General features: G+C 39.8%; 2 protein-coding genes across 5 annotated transcripts in view; one reads left to right on the top strand and one right to left on the bottom strand.

Moving 5' to 3' along the window:
* The window catches only part of LOC142354551 (uncharacterized), a 118,113-nt gene extending 113,324 nt beyond the window's left edge, over positions 1–4,789 (top strand). For all 4 annotated transcript variants that reach the window (XM_075406873.1, XM_075406872.1, XM_075406874.1 and 1 more), the window contains exons 5-7: positions 2,350–2,579; positions 3,184–3,397; positions 4,196–4,789. In XM_075406873.1, the coding sequence (XP_075262988.1) occupies positions 2,350–2,579; positions 3,184–3,397; positions 4,196–4,679 (928 nt within the window). In that variant the 3' untranslated portion in view covers positions 4,680–4,789. The remainder of the gene's footprint in view (positions 1–2,349; positions 2,580–3,183; positions 3,398–4,195) is intronic.
* Positions 1–14,628, bottom strand: part of LOC142354270 (uncharacterized) — a 576,654-nt gene that overhangs the window by 399,938 nt on the left and 162,088 nt on the right. The gene's annotated exons all lie outside the window — the stretch shown is intronic.

Here is a 14,628-nt window from a genome sequence, read left to right as displayed (position 1 = left end):
GGGGGTGCAAAAAGTACTGAGGTGGGGGGGGGGGGGCAAACGGACGGAAAAGTTATGATACCATCAAGAATAACTTACAGTTTCTGTTTTTGATATTTTTGACATTTCTCTCTTGTGGTTTATCGCTGAATACGCGTAAAATGGATCTTAGTGACAATATTGTTGAGATTTTGATGAAATATGATTTTGATGAAAGTCTTGATTTTCACCTAAGTTGAAAGAAATGTTCCCCAATTTATGCAACAACATAAACGGCTCGTTAAAACAGTGTGAACCAATCACGTTTCGAAACAATGATCATGATCAACGTTAGATACCGAACAAGAAGGATCTCATAATTTTGTGCGTGACGCATAATTTTCAAACAATCGCCTTTGCATAAACTGCATTAAATCACTGCGCTGGGAAGGGTAAAATAGCAATATTTTCATTTATACAGAATTTTCGCTTTGAGCCTTCTGGACAATTTCTACTTTATTTTTAAAAAAAATGACATGTAATGGAAAAAATTTGAGCAAAATTTGATTGAATTGGATGTTCAGGCCCAGTTTTACGTTATTTTTCCAGAAATACAATTTACAATTTTATTAATTATTTGATGTCTTTTTCCTATAAATTTTTAAAGCTATTTTTTACTGATAACATTACATACGTTTCACAATTTATCCTGTCTTTTCTTTTTCCTTTTAAGTTTTAAAAAATTAAAAATCTAAAAATAGCAGTGTCTGATTATCTAATAGGCATTACATAATAAAAAAGAAAAATGCAAAGAAGCAGAAAATAAATATCTGTAGACGCGATTTATCTTTGCAAAAAAACTGATTGTTTAAAATTATTTTTTGCATATTCCAGCTCTGGTTTAACGGCAGAGCATGTTTTTCAAAACCGTCTTTCCGAGAAATTGATTAAAGATGAACATATCATTAGCTAATTAAAGAGAAACCGCTAGAAAATTTTAAGTTTGACAGCTGAGCAACGCTTCTATAAATGCTAAACCCCACGGAGAAGGAACTATCTGAAAGCCTGTAGCTTCACTGTTTTTTGATCCATTGCTTGAGATATTTTTAAATGTTATTTTTGGTTATCGTAGAGAGAAACGATAGTCAAACTTAAAAACCGGCCATAAATTTCCATCTCATTGAGAAGTTTAGATAACTGAGAAGTTTCGTGGTGGTACCTTTACCCACAGCGAAAAACAGCCATGGTCACAAAAACCTGCACTCCTTTGAAAACCTCTGAGGCCAGTGAAAACAAATCTCTCAGCAATTGAAATTCAAAAAATTTTTAGAAGATGGCACAGCCGTAGCTTAAACGCACAACCTAGCTTAAAATCCTAGCTTTTAATCTAGCCAACCTAGACAACCTAGCTAATCTAGCTAATCTAGACAACCTAGCTTTTAATGGCACAACCTAGCTGAAAAAGCTCTTCAATAGTTCATTAGCTAAACAGCGGGCCACTACAACAAGTAATGAACATCTAGGCTTTGCCTGAGAACGTAATAAATTTTATTCAAGATCGCCAAAATGGATTAAGCTATTTTTAGGGGTTGCTTCCTTCTGAAAATTTTTTCAAAAAAAATTGTATTTGTTAATGACACTCTGCAACACAGCCGAAAAACTAATTTTTGCTCAGTGCAGCTATAATTGGAAATGAGTTATAAAGGAACAATATATACCTTTTCACTTACAAACTTGTTTATTTTAATGACTCGGAATCATATGCCACGGTCTTTAACTCAAGTTAACAGTAGAAACTCTGGATTGAAAAAAATCTGATAAATTATTTTTACAATAATTTTTGTGTGCAAAAACAAAAATTGTGAGAAAAAACTGTCTTGTGATCTTACTTATTCAGAAAGCAATCTGTTTAAGCCTACCATTCAAAAACCCAATATTGGCCTACTAATTGAAAAACGGTCTTTTTCTCAAAAGTTAACGTGTATACGCAGCTTCAATATATATCACTGTATTTGAGTACAATTGTCGCAATCAAAACAGTAACCAAAAACGATAAAATCAAAACCTCCGTTTTCAAAATTAAAAGCAGGAACGAAAGAATTAAAATTTTTGGTCTAATTTGTAAAAAAAAAACAAATTCAAAGGATAGAAAAAAGATCTGTTACAAAAATTTTACGAACATCTCATTTCACGCAAAAACCTCTGTATTTAATAATTTTTACAAATACTGGTTTAGTTCCGTGGATGAAATTTATCAAAATAAAGGCAAGGTTTCCAAGCAAGGCAATTGAAATAGAAGAGATCTAAAATTGAAATAGAAGAGATTCAAAATTGAGATCTAAACGAATTGGTATTTTTTGCCAGGCGTAATGAAGTTGGTGTTACTTTTAGCCAGACTTTTGGACTGCAGCGACTGGCATTCTCTTTCGTAGTGTCCAGTCTGTCCATCATAGCCCTCTTGACAGCACAATTTTTCCTTGTTCAGCCGGGCAAAGACTCCTTGGGGGCTGGATTGAGTGATGGTTTCATGTGCAATGTGATGTTGTATTTCTTATTGATGTTGAGGCTCTTTCTTGCCTTCAAACTCAGACACAAAATCAGGAACGAATACCAGATATCAGGTACGATCTTGGGGTCTTGCTATATTATACCCTCCCCCTCCCCCCCCCCCCATTTCTGTCAAAGTGGTGCGCGGTTTTTTCACCCCGATTAATTTCACCCGTATCGCTAATCCCCCTTTTTGCTTCCTTATATAATTGGAACAACTAACATAAATAAGGGATATGTAGGTTTTGGGTAAAAAGTTTTAGCACTAATAATTTTGATTTCAGATAGTCATGGGGTGAGAAATTTGCGGGGGAAGCGAGTTATTAGAAGGGTAAAAATAAAATATAGGGTAAATTAATTGGGGTAAAAAGAATTAGAACCTAGCCATAAATGTAAGGGCGTAATTACGTAAAACAGAATAGATCCAATTTTTCCATAACCCTTATTCTAGTTTCAGTCAGTTCATTGTTTACGTGAATCAACTATCATAAAGCGATGACGTTGACGATTAGCACTTTAGGTCCTTGATCAAGTTTCCCATGGAAAGCCACCAGAGAAAACCAGGAGACAATAAATATTTCTTAACTTGCAAAAAACGACAGACTATCTTTGACACCGGAGAAGCAGAAAAAATTGTATTTATGTTATGTCATTGTTATTGTTTTGTTTTTTTTTCAGGCAGCGCTTTGAGCGACTGTTGTGTAATCTGTGTGTGCCCCTATTGTGCTCTGTGTCAAATGAAACAACACTACGATTACTACGACGGGTCCGATTCCGAAGACGAAGGCGACGATGCCGACTCAAACCCGACCGGCGGAGGGATTGGAGGTCTGAACCTGACCCTCTCCCCTTTCAATATTGCCTCAAATCACCCAAATAAGCAGTCACCCAGGTAAGGCAGGCCAAAGTTAGACTCTGTTTAAAGCCTAGAGAGTAATATGTAACATAACGTCCTCTTTAATCGTACGCTTAAGAGCTTCTGTTTCTAAGCAATTTTGGGGTGGGGGGGGTCTTCGCAGGTCTAGTAAATGATAAACTGATTCACTACTTCTCCAGTGAAATACCCGCCTTGAATTGACAAATCAGTACTGAGCACGTCTTACCTGAAGTCCTAAAACTTGTGAAGACGTGTCAAGACTTGTCAAGTCTAACTCAATTATTGGCCAAGACTTGACTTAGATTTGACAAATCTTGAGCAAGTCTTGAAATGTCTTCACAAGTGTTGGGACTTGAGGTAAAACGTAATCAGTAAGACGTGATCAGGTACGACGTGATCAGATATAATTCACAAGGGAGGTTAGAATGTATATTTTATTCATACAAAAATATAGACAAACATAGTTTTGATAAGACTTTCCAGACCGTAGACTTGCTGCCAAACTCTGTCACTGGGTAGCGCATTAACCCCCGGTGGGCGAACTAAGTTGGTCGGATGACAGCTGGTTTGGTTTCGCACATCATCCAGTCAGTCGAATACGAAGAATTTGTTTCCAGGAAACAAAGAGACCGTGCTAGAGCGAGAGTGGAGCAAGAAAATTTGACAAATGAGCGTAAAAACAATTGGATGATTTTATTAAAAACTAATCGACGAACTTGAGCTGCCTTGAGGTTTTTGTGTCAAATTATTCTCTAACTTCTCAATTTTTTAAATTTTTTTTTAAATTTTCTAAAATTTTATTTTTTTTCTTAGGGCTATGACTCATCATCATCACCACAACAGCTCTTCGGGTTTTGGGCACAACCATCATGAGTGCCCGAATCATCCCCCCTACAAGTCCAGATTTGCGAGTGAGGTTCGAGGCTTCAAGCAGTCGCCCATCAGCCAAATCGGGAAGTTTCTAGACTACTCTAGCCACTTTGTCAAAGACAACACCAACAATAATCACAATAATAACATCTGTAACGGAACCCGATGTCATGCAAACACCTGCAACAACCGAATGCAAAGTTTACCCCCTCAACCCGCACCCTGTTGTCTTGGCAACGATGTGGTAGCCATGACTCATCACTGCAACTATAACCCAGCCAATCAGAATCACGCTCACGGGCCCTCTTGCGGTAATTCTGGCCAATCATATCGCGGCAATGTCTGGTTGGTCAATCCTGACAGCCAATCACAGCCTACGGTTCTGCACGACGGAACGAGAGTCAACATGAGTCTTCACCGATACTGATTGATTGCAATAAACTCTTGGTTTCTTATAAATGAGTCTAAAAATAAGCAATTTTTGTCAGGCAATTGATAATAATGTGTATAATTGAGTTTGTTTTTCATTATATCAAATTTTTACAACTGTTTAATAAGGTTTTTGAAGCGTAAGAAATAGTGAACCTGTTTTTTCTCTCTTGTGATCACATTTTCATAGGATTTTGTGATCAAACTCAAACAAATTAAAGAGGTTTTATAGTCTGTCACATATAGTTCAAAAGTAAAATTTTATTTTTATAGGACTTATTATAAAGCGTGTTGGGTTATGGATTATCGCAAGCGGATTAAAAAGCGTTTTTAGCTAAGTAGGAAAATTAATTTCTCAAAATGAGAGAATAACAAGGATGATATCTTACAGTAGAATTTAGAGATTTACAGGAGAGATCTGACTATTAGATCAAGATGGTGATTTGATGGAGATGAAAATAAGCTCAAAAATCAGCTGTATATACCCATTATCAGTGCAAGAAAGTCAAGCTACAAAGTTAATCTTAGCACCATAGTTTACAGTGGGGGTCGCAAAGGTTACCCAATATGGTTTGCTTCTGCAAATTTCCCAGAAATCAGTCGCAGGAGGTAACATATATGATATGCATTTATACTTTTCTAAGAATTCGTTCACATTTCTGGTGGTATCATAATCATTCAATACATGCTGGGAAGATCAAATAGTCTTATTCTATTATTAGTTATCTAGATTCACAAATTTGAAACGAATAATAATTCTAAGCACCATTTCTTGACGATTCTTTTATATAAACTCTCTGTTGAAAATCAATTTGCTTTTGTCTTTCTTGTCTGGTAAGTTAAACTTTTTTCTAATTCTCACTACGTTTAAGACTATAGTTTGATCGATATTCTAACACCCCCACTCAGACTTGAGCTGATTGTGTAGAGTCTGTTCCCATCAAAACAGTTCTGAATGTTTCCACATTCGATACGGGTAAAGATTTCGAGAAGATGTCGGCCGCCGTTTTGTCAGCAGGGACGTAATGAATTGAAATAGCCCCATCGTTCGTGTTCTCCCGAATGAAGTAAAATTTTGTCTCGATGTCTTTGCTCCTCTGGTGCATGGCTGGGTTTTGGGTAAAATTTAATACAACTCTGGTTGTCCTCTCCAATTGCTATTGGAGATTTCTGTTGGATGCCAAAATCCTCCAGAAGTTGTTTCAGATACAATGCTTCTTAGACTGCTGCTGCCTTGCCCTGATTTTCTGCTTCTGATGAAGAAGGAGCTACTGTGGACTGCTTCTTGACACCCGGCTGAGTGCTGCGCCACGTCCGTTGAGCTTGAAGTAGTAGCCCGCCGTTGATTTTCTATCGCTCATGTCACCAGACCAGACTGCATCACTTTCCCCCACTAAATCATAACTAGCTTCTTTTGTGTAAGTAAGTTTTAAACCTTTTGAACCTTGAAGATATCGGGGAAGTCTTTTTCCACATCCATTGTTGATTGTTAGGTGCATTCATGTGTCTGGACAGAATGTTGACTGTGAACATGATATCTGGCCTCGCCTGTTTGGCCAGATACAGAAGTGATCCAACCAAGTTTCTGTGGATCCTCTGGTCCACTTCTTCGTCTCCGTTCTATGCTGTCTGAAGTTTCAAATTCAAATCAGCTGGATTTCTTCAGGGTTTGCATTGATCCATTTCAAACCGCTCAAACATTGTTTCTATGTTGCGTTCCTGGTCGACTGTGACTTTGCTCTCTTCTCGTCTGATTCTTAGACCCAGAAACCAATAGATTATCCATATGTCTTCCATGTGAAATGTTGCTTCGAGCGCCTTTTTGACATCGGAGATCACTGTCATGCTTATTGATGCCATTATGATGTCGTGTGACCCTCTGTCTCTGCTCTTGCGAACAAGCAATGGTCATTCCTTCTTCTGGTGAACCCCTGTCTCAGTATGAAGTTTGCCAGTTCTCTATACCAGTTGTTATCTGACTGTTTCGAACCATAAATTGATTTTTTAAGTCGGCATACTAACTTTTCTCCATCTGATCTTCGTTTTACAAACTCTTGTGGCTGTTTCAGATACACTTCCTCCTCTATTGATGAATGCATGAAAGCCGTCTTGACATCAAAGTGGTGCATCACATGGCCCTGCTTCGCTGATATTTGAATTAAAATCCTAAATGTCTCTGGCTTACAGTTAGGCGCAAAAGTTTCAAAGCAGTTCAGTCCTTCAAACTGTTTGAAGCCTTTTGCTACATAGCGTGCTTTGTATTTGTCCACTTGACCACTGAGTCCCAATTTCACTTTGTAGACCCACTTTCCCGGTATGACGTCACTGTCTGTGGGTCGTCTCACTAGGTTCCAAGTCTCGTTGTCTTGGAGTGGCTTGACCTCGTCCTTCATTGACCGATGCCACTGATCACAATCGTCAACATGTTTGGCTTCGTAGACTCTTTTGGGTTCCATATAGTCACCCTCAGTAACAGCAAGATGGGTCCTGACTTTTCCAAAAAAACTGCTGAACTTTCCTTGCACGTGTCCTTCGTCTGGGCTTTACCCTGTTCGCTTGCCGGAGTTCCATTTCTTGAGTGTTCACGCTCACTGAGTCATGCCACTCATCCTTTTTGCCGTAGATGTGCCCTTCTCCTCTTTGTTGCCATCAACTTGATGACCATCAACTGGGTACCAGGACCCCAGTGGCTGTGACCCCTCATCTAGTAGGTCGCGCGTCTCTGTGTTGTCAGGGATTGAGCCCACTTCTGATTTCTTGATGATCACATCTCGAACTGCCCTAACCTTGCGAGTGTTGCGTACGTACACCAGGTATCCGTTGTCTCCTTCATGTAATCCACAAACTTTCCTTCCAGTGCCTTGGGTTCAAGTTTGCTGACATCTCTGTCCTGCTTCCTCATGAAAACTATGCAACCAGAAATAGATAGTTTACTAATTGAACGCTTAGGTTTTATACCTTGCATCAGCTCTGCTGGGCTTTTGTCTTCTCCTCGTCTCACCACCAATTTCTTGATCCTTGTTGCGTGGAGAATTGCTGCTCGCCACATCATCTTGGGAAAACCCGAGTCAATGAGCAAGCATCTTGCCATCTCCAGCAGTGTCCTGTTGCACCTCTCCGCTAACCCATTCTGTTGTGGCTTCTCTGGGTTGGTCTTCTCCTGTAGAATGCTTGGATCTAAACAGTACATCTTGAACTGCTCTGAGAGAAACTCCTTCGCATTGTCTTGTCTCAACTTCTCGGGCGTATCCACACTGAGAACAAACTTCTTCAGTCTGGCCAGTGCTTCACTTTATGCCTTATTCAAGTCCACAAACACAAACTTCGTGTACTGGTCTGCAAAGACAATGCAGAACCGGAACCCTGACAGTAACTCTCTTCTGAAAGGTCCCATCACGTCTGTGAACACCCTCTCCAGCTTCTCTTCTACTTGGGTCTCTGCCACTCTTGGTACTGGAGTCCCTGTAATCTTGGCCAATGCGCACACATTGCATACATCATCGAGTTCCCCCACTGTATCTGGTGCATTCCTGAACACATCCGCTTGATTCAAATGACCCAATTGTCTGTGCAACTTCCTTGCACTGTCAAGTTTCGCGCTGTTGGAACTCATCTTGATTTCTAGAACGCTGCAGGGTAAGCAAAACAAATTATTTTCTTGTGTTAGTTTTACCCGAGTCCCCTTTTGGAAATTCATGTAGCTATTTATTTTCTCGAAAGTGAAGCTATGTCCGCACTCCGTGCATCTCGAGACTGATAAGAGGCTTGAAGAACAGTCAGGCACACACAAAACATTCTTGAGCTCGCATTGAAATTCCCCTTTGTTTGAGGATATGCTGATCCTCACGCAGCATCTGCCCACCACTCTGGAAGCCTTTTCGTTGGGTTTTGTGACCACTGATTGAATGGACACAAAGTCTAGGAACTCATCGACGTTCGTCACTATGATCTGTACAACCACTGTCCACTGGCATGCCTTCTGTCTACCACTGGGTAAGAGCTGCCCAATATTCCTCGTCTGGTGAAGCTAAAGTTGGGCCCACTGCCAATGACTCATGTTTGCCTTCATTTAACTGACTTTTGCATGCCCTGTCTAGGTGACCTTTCTCACCACACTTGCTGTTTTGTGCCGCCTCCTTCCTCCTGCAGTCATTGGCAAAGTGTCCAGGGATCCCACACACAAAGCAGTTCCCTTTCTTGGGTCCCTTTCTGAAGTCACGCTTCACTGCCAATGCCACTGAACCACTTTGTCCCTTGTGCTTCTGTGCTGTGCTCTCATGGAAGTTCTGCAGCCTTTTCCTCAACTCTGTGAAGTTCGTTGCCGGGTTTGGGCTTTCCTGTATAACAAAACTTTCATACCTCATTGGCCGACCATTGAGGACCAAAGCGTTGAAGAGGGTCTCTAAGACTGTTTCCCCTGATTCTTGTAGCCTTGTGAGCAACCCCTGTCTTCTGATGAAAAAAGCTATCCAAAGCCTCAGCATCCTCGAGCTGCATTCGAGCAAGCTGTGCCACCAACGTCATCGCTGTCGGCGTCTCCACACTCTGAAATCTGTCTTGCAAACGCTTTCAAGCCTTTGCGTCATCTCCGATGCCGTCATCTCCCACACAGTCATATCTCATCAGCAAAAAGGTTTTCACATCTAGAGTCAGTGCCAGATGGCACCACACATTGTTCCGTTTCTCTTTGATGTCTGCAACTTCCTTCTCATATGCATCCTTCAGCACCTTCTGGTTTTTCTTTTCATCATTGCTCGCCTCATTGGCTAGTGGTGCAGGCTCTTTGGGTTGCTGCTCTGTCCCAAGTAGTGATTTGTAGAGTCTCTTCGTCTGCATCATTGCCAGAAATTTTGTGCTCCACATTGGAAAGTCCTGTGCCTTTCCTGTGTAGGTCAGCAGCTTCACTGTCTGTTGATCCATCGTAGTTTGAGCAGGCAAAACAGTTGTGAAAAGAAAAGTACTCAGTATAAAAGGATTATGACTGTCAACAATAAATTAGTTTTGTTTTTGAAATCAGTTTTATGACTTCGAAACCTGTTGAGTTCTGGATTTTCGCAAGCGGAATAAAAAGCGTTTTTAACTAAGTAGAAAAATTAATTTCTCAAAATGAGAGTATAGCAAGAATGATGTTTTACAGTAGAATTTGTAGATTTACAGGAGAGATCTGATTATTTGATCAAGATGGTGATTTGATTTTCGGGATGAAAAAAAGGCTCAATAATCAGCTGTATACATATACCCATTATCAGTGCGAGAAAGTTTAGATACAAAACTAATCTTAGCACCACGATTTACAGTGGGGGTCGCAAGGGTTATCAAACAAGGTTTGCTCCTGCAAATTTCCCAGAAAGCAGTCGCAGGGGGGGGGGGTACCATAGATGGTATGCATTTACACTTTTCTTAGAGTACGTTCACATTTCACATTTCCTGTGATATCATAATCATTCAATACATGCTGGTCAGATTTTACATCAAATAATCTCACTGTAATATTAGTTATCTAGATTCACCAATTTGACACGAATATTGATTCTAAGCACGATTTCTTGACGATTCATTCATATAACTTTTCTGATGAAAATCAATTAGCTTTTGTCTTTCTAATCTGGTAAGTTAAACTTTTTTCTAATTCTCACTAAGTTTAAGACTATAGTTTGATCGATATTCTAACACACCCACTCAGGCTTGAGTTGATTGTGTAGAGTCTGTTCCCATCAAAACAGTTCTGAATGTTTTCACCTTCGATACGGGTAAAGATTTCGAGAAGATGTCGGCCGCCGTTTTGTCAGCAGGAACGTAATGAATTGAAATAGCCCCATCTTCCGTCTTGTCTCGAATGAAGTAAAATTTTGTCTCGATGTGTTTGCTCTTCTTGTGCATGGCTGGGTTTTGGGTAAAATTTAATACAACTCTGGTTGTCCTCTCCAATGCTATTGGAGGTTTCTGTTGGATGCCGAAATCCTCCAGAAGTTGTTTCAGATACAATGCTTCTTGAACTGCTGCTGCCTTGCCCTGATTTTCTGCTTCTGATGAAGAAGGAGCTATTGTGGCCTGCTTCTCGACAACCGGCTGAGGGCTGCGCCACGTCCGTTGAGCTTGAAGTAGTAGCCCGTCGATGATTTTCTATCGCTCATGTCACAAGACCAGTCTGCATCACTTTCCCCCTCTAAAATTCCCCCACTTTCCCCCCTCACTCTTCTCGATTTTCAAAGTCGCATTTTTCTGCCAATTCTTTCAAAATACTGTAGAACTGTTCGACCGTTTCGTCTTTTTTCTGCTTTCTTGAGAAAAACACATAGCGATCAGAGGTGATTTTTCTAGGACGAATGAAGGCTATCTCCATGAACAGACAGGGTTTACAGACAAAAATTATAGACAAATTTAATAAACGTGAAAAATGAAGATTTGATCTTCAAACAGGAAACTGGAAATTGGCAATGAAATTAGAACTAAATGCTAAACAAATGAACTAAATTAAAATAACTTAAAATTAGGAAGATTTGGTGTACCCAAATCAATAGCTCCTTTTTAATACAATGTCGTACTATAACAAATTCCCCCTCGGCAAAATAAACGACGAAGTGGTTTATCAGAAAATTAATAACACATTTACTGGTTACTATAAATAATACTCTAATGTTTTTTGCAAGTTTTAATCTGAATCACTTTCACATAGTCTCTCAGCTTCTCCGACTGTCATGGACATTTCTGGCCCCTCGTAATTTTGCGAAATTTAATACTGAGTCGGATACGTCTATACAGGAGAACATTGGCCTACTGTATAGTCTGTTTCCACATTTTGGCTCTGAGCTGCGGCTTTCTTGACTGGAGATAAAATTGACATATTTTGAACTTGAATCTAATTAATTAGCTGCCTTCTTTTGTTTCGCGAAGGTGCTGCACACGCGAAAGTTGTTGGGGGGCACGTTTGGACAGACGCTAATGATTCGTCTGATTCCGTAATTGACGGAGAAGATCTTTTCCTTTTTGATAATGGCTGTATTGCTGCCGTTGCCTTGGTTGCGGCTTTCCTTTTTGGCCTCGATGGTGGCTGCGCAATTACAATTGATGTCAATGGGAGCTCAACTGGTGGCGCGAAATCACTTAAATTTTCTGAGGGTGGCTGTGGCGGTGCTGATACTACTGTTCTTTTGGGTTTGGTCGGCATTCTCACTCTTAGTGCTCTCGTGATGTTAGAATGAATGGATGATACAGCACTGGCATCATCGGCGATCTTTCTATGTTTCATTCTCTTGTTTCCCTCTAACTGCTTCCTCGCCTCTCTCGCATGTTGGTTTATTAGATCTTCCGTTATCTTCCCGGAGGGTTTTTTTTTATCCTATTTGCGTAAATTTGGAGTTCTGTTTGGCGCTCTGCCTTAGTCCCAAATTTCGCCAAATCAGAGTTGCGGATCGTGACTTCTCTTTCTCCTGGTTCTTTTATGACGGAAGTATATGCATCCGTCTTGACTCCTGAGGAACCAGGTGCTAAGACCTCATAAAGTCCATCAAGACTTTTCTTCGACCTTTTGGTCCTCGGTTTTTTCTTGGCCAATTTAACTGATAAAAATGTCTTTTCCGTGGCACTGGCAGACCAACATCAGGATGAGTGATCAATCTAGACTCTTTCTCTGGGTCTGTGTTCTTTCTTCGGGCCGCATCTTTGCTCAATTTGTCCCTGTTGTGTTCCAATTCGGTGTCGCTTGTGGCCTCTACATCCCAATTTTCTTCAGAAATTAGTTCCTCCCAACGGACTGTCTCCAAATCTAAATATTTATTCAAAATGCGTTTATACTTGATAGTATTAGGATCAAGTTCTGTTGAAATATTACTTAATGGAATATTTGGTTTTTCGCCAAAATGTGCTTCAAATGGTGATATATTTTTTGTCTTTTGTCGAGATATACGTAGCTGGTAAATTATAGAATTTATTGAAGCGTTCAAGTTAAATTGATTTTGCGCCGCCGTTTTAATACAAGCTAAACGATTCTTGATTGTTTGAATTAGCCTTTCAACGAGTCCAATTGCTCTGTGATCGTGTATTGGAGCTTCAATTAATTGTATATTACTCTGTCTACAAAACGCTTTAATTTGGTGACCAGTGTGGCATGCCGCTTGATCTAATCTAATTGAACGTGTTATTCCGTGTAGCAAAACATACTCTTGAAGGAATTTCAAAATATTATCTGCATTAGCTCTATCAAATACCTCCGCTGTCAGAAATTTAGGAAATCGATCTTTACATGCAAGTAAGTAAACTTCTTGATTTTTTTCATTAAAAATGGGTCCGCCAAAGTCAATTCGAATTTCTTCATTTGGTACTTTGCATAATTTTAATGGTGCCCATTTGCTAGCAGGAATATAAGACTTTAAATTTTTACCGATTTTGACACAGGGGTTGCACTTTGCTGTTTTTGATATTATGTCCCGATGCATGTATGGCCACCATGCATGGGTCGCCATATCTGTCATTCCCCAGCTGCCTTGGAGTGTTCCGTGAATTGCCTCCACGTAGGGTTCTTTGATCAAGTGTGGTATAGATATCCTGTCATCGATGCACACATATCCATTCTTGACGTGCAAGTTCTTCCATAAAGTATGAATATACGGCAAAATCTGCTTGCATCTATCCTCATTTTCCGTCAGAATGCAGTCTATTATCTCTTTGAGGATCGCGTCCTTGGTAGTCAGGTTGGCCATTAGGGTGCTTGAAAAGATTTTGGACAGCGCAAAATTGAAGGCATCTGTGTAATGATCATCAGTAGATGGCGACGTGACCGTTGTGGTATCGGTATTGGGAGTTGAGGGTGTTGCTTGCACTGCGGGAGCCGCTGATGGACCTGCCTCGTCCGCGAATCTGACATTTGAGGGAGTTGAGTGCTTTACTTGCATTAGGGTTTCGTCGTCATTGGAAAGTATTCAAATAATTAGGCAACTTTTCTGTAGAACGATTCAAGGCAAAAAGCGAGTGTGCAATGTTAGTTGTCTCGATTTGGATATTAGAATTTGAGTTATTTGGTGCTGATTTGCTAACTGTATCATCATTTTCCGTAATCGCATAATATTCTGGATTTCGCGGTGCGAATTCACTGTCTAATTTGTTAATGGAATTTGGGGTAACTGAGGTTTGTTTTAGAAACGGATTTCGCGCTGCAAAATCGATGTAATTCTCAGCTTTTAATAAGAAGCGTTTCGCGCCGCGCTTAATCACATCCAATTTAGCAACTATAAATTGTTTGTCATATGCAGATATTTTAACAGCTTTTTGTTGTGGGTCGCGAGAGATATAGTTAACAAGTCCCATTTTTGAGCAAGGAAGATGATCGATCGTAAATCAAAAGGTAGTAGTCTATCGACCCAACGTGTCAGTTGACTATTGTAGGATTTATTAGCTCTATTTTCCCTCATGATCGAAAGTAAAGCTCTATAATCAGTTATTACGGTGAATGGCTTGCCATATAAATAATATTTGAAGTGTTCAACAGACCAAACAACACCCAACAACTCGAGTTCATTGATGCTATATCTATCTTCTACAGAATTCAGAAATGGCGATGCAAAAGCCACGGTGTGCCAATCGTTTGGAGTTTGTTGTTCTAATGCACAACCCAAACCTTTACGTGAAGCGTCGCAATTTATACGTGTATCGAGGTCCAGATTAAAATGCTTATTTTCGGTTGTTTCAGCTATCTTCGCTTTTATCAATTTGAATTGCTCTTCATGTTCAACCGTCCAAATAAATTTTGTATTTTTCTTAAGTAGTGGTCCAAGTGGATAAAATAATTGTGGCAGATTAGGAATAAATTTGCCCAGATGGTGAACTGATCCCATAAAGGATTGGAGTTTTTTGAGATTTGTAGGCAAAGATAATTTTTCGATTGCTTCTGTTTTATTCGATAATGGTGTTATGCCTGTTTGAGTGATGCTATGTCCAATCCATTCGATTTT

This window comes from Convolutriloba macropyga, chromosome 15 (genome assembly GCF_964194025.1).
Source record: "Convolutriloba macropyga chromosome 15, txConMacr16.3, whole genome shotgun sequence".
In the NCBI taxonomy this organism is placed as follows: domain Eukaryota; kingdom Metazoa; phylum Xenacoelomorpha; order Acoela; family Convolutidae; genus Convolutriloba; species Convolutriloba macropyga.
This window is presented reverse-complemented; position numbering and strand designations above follow the sequence as displayed.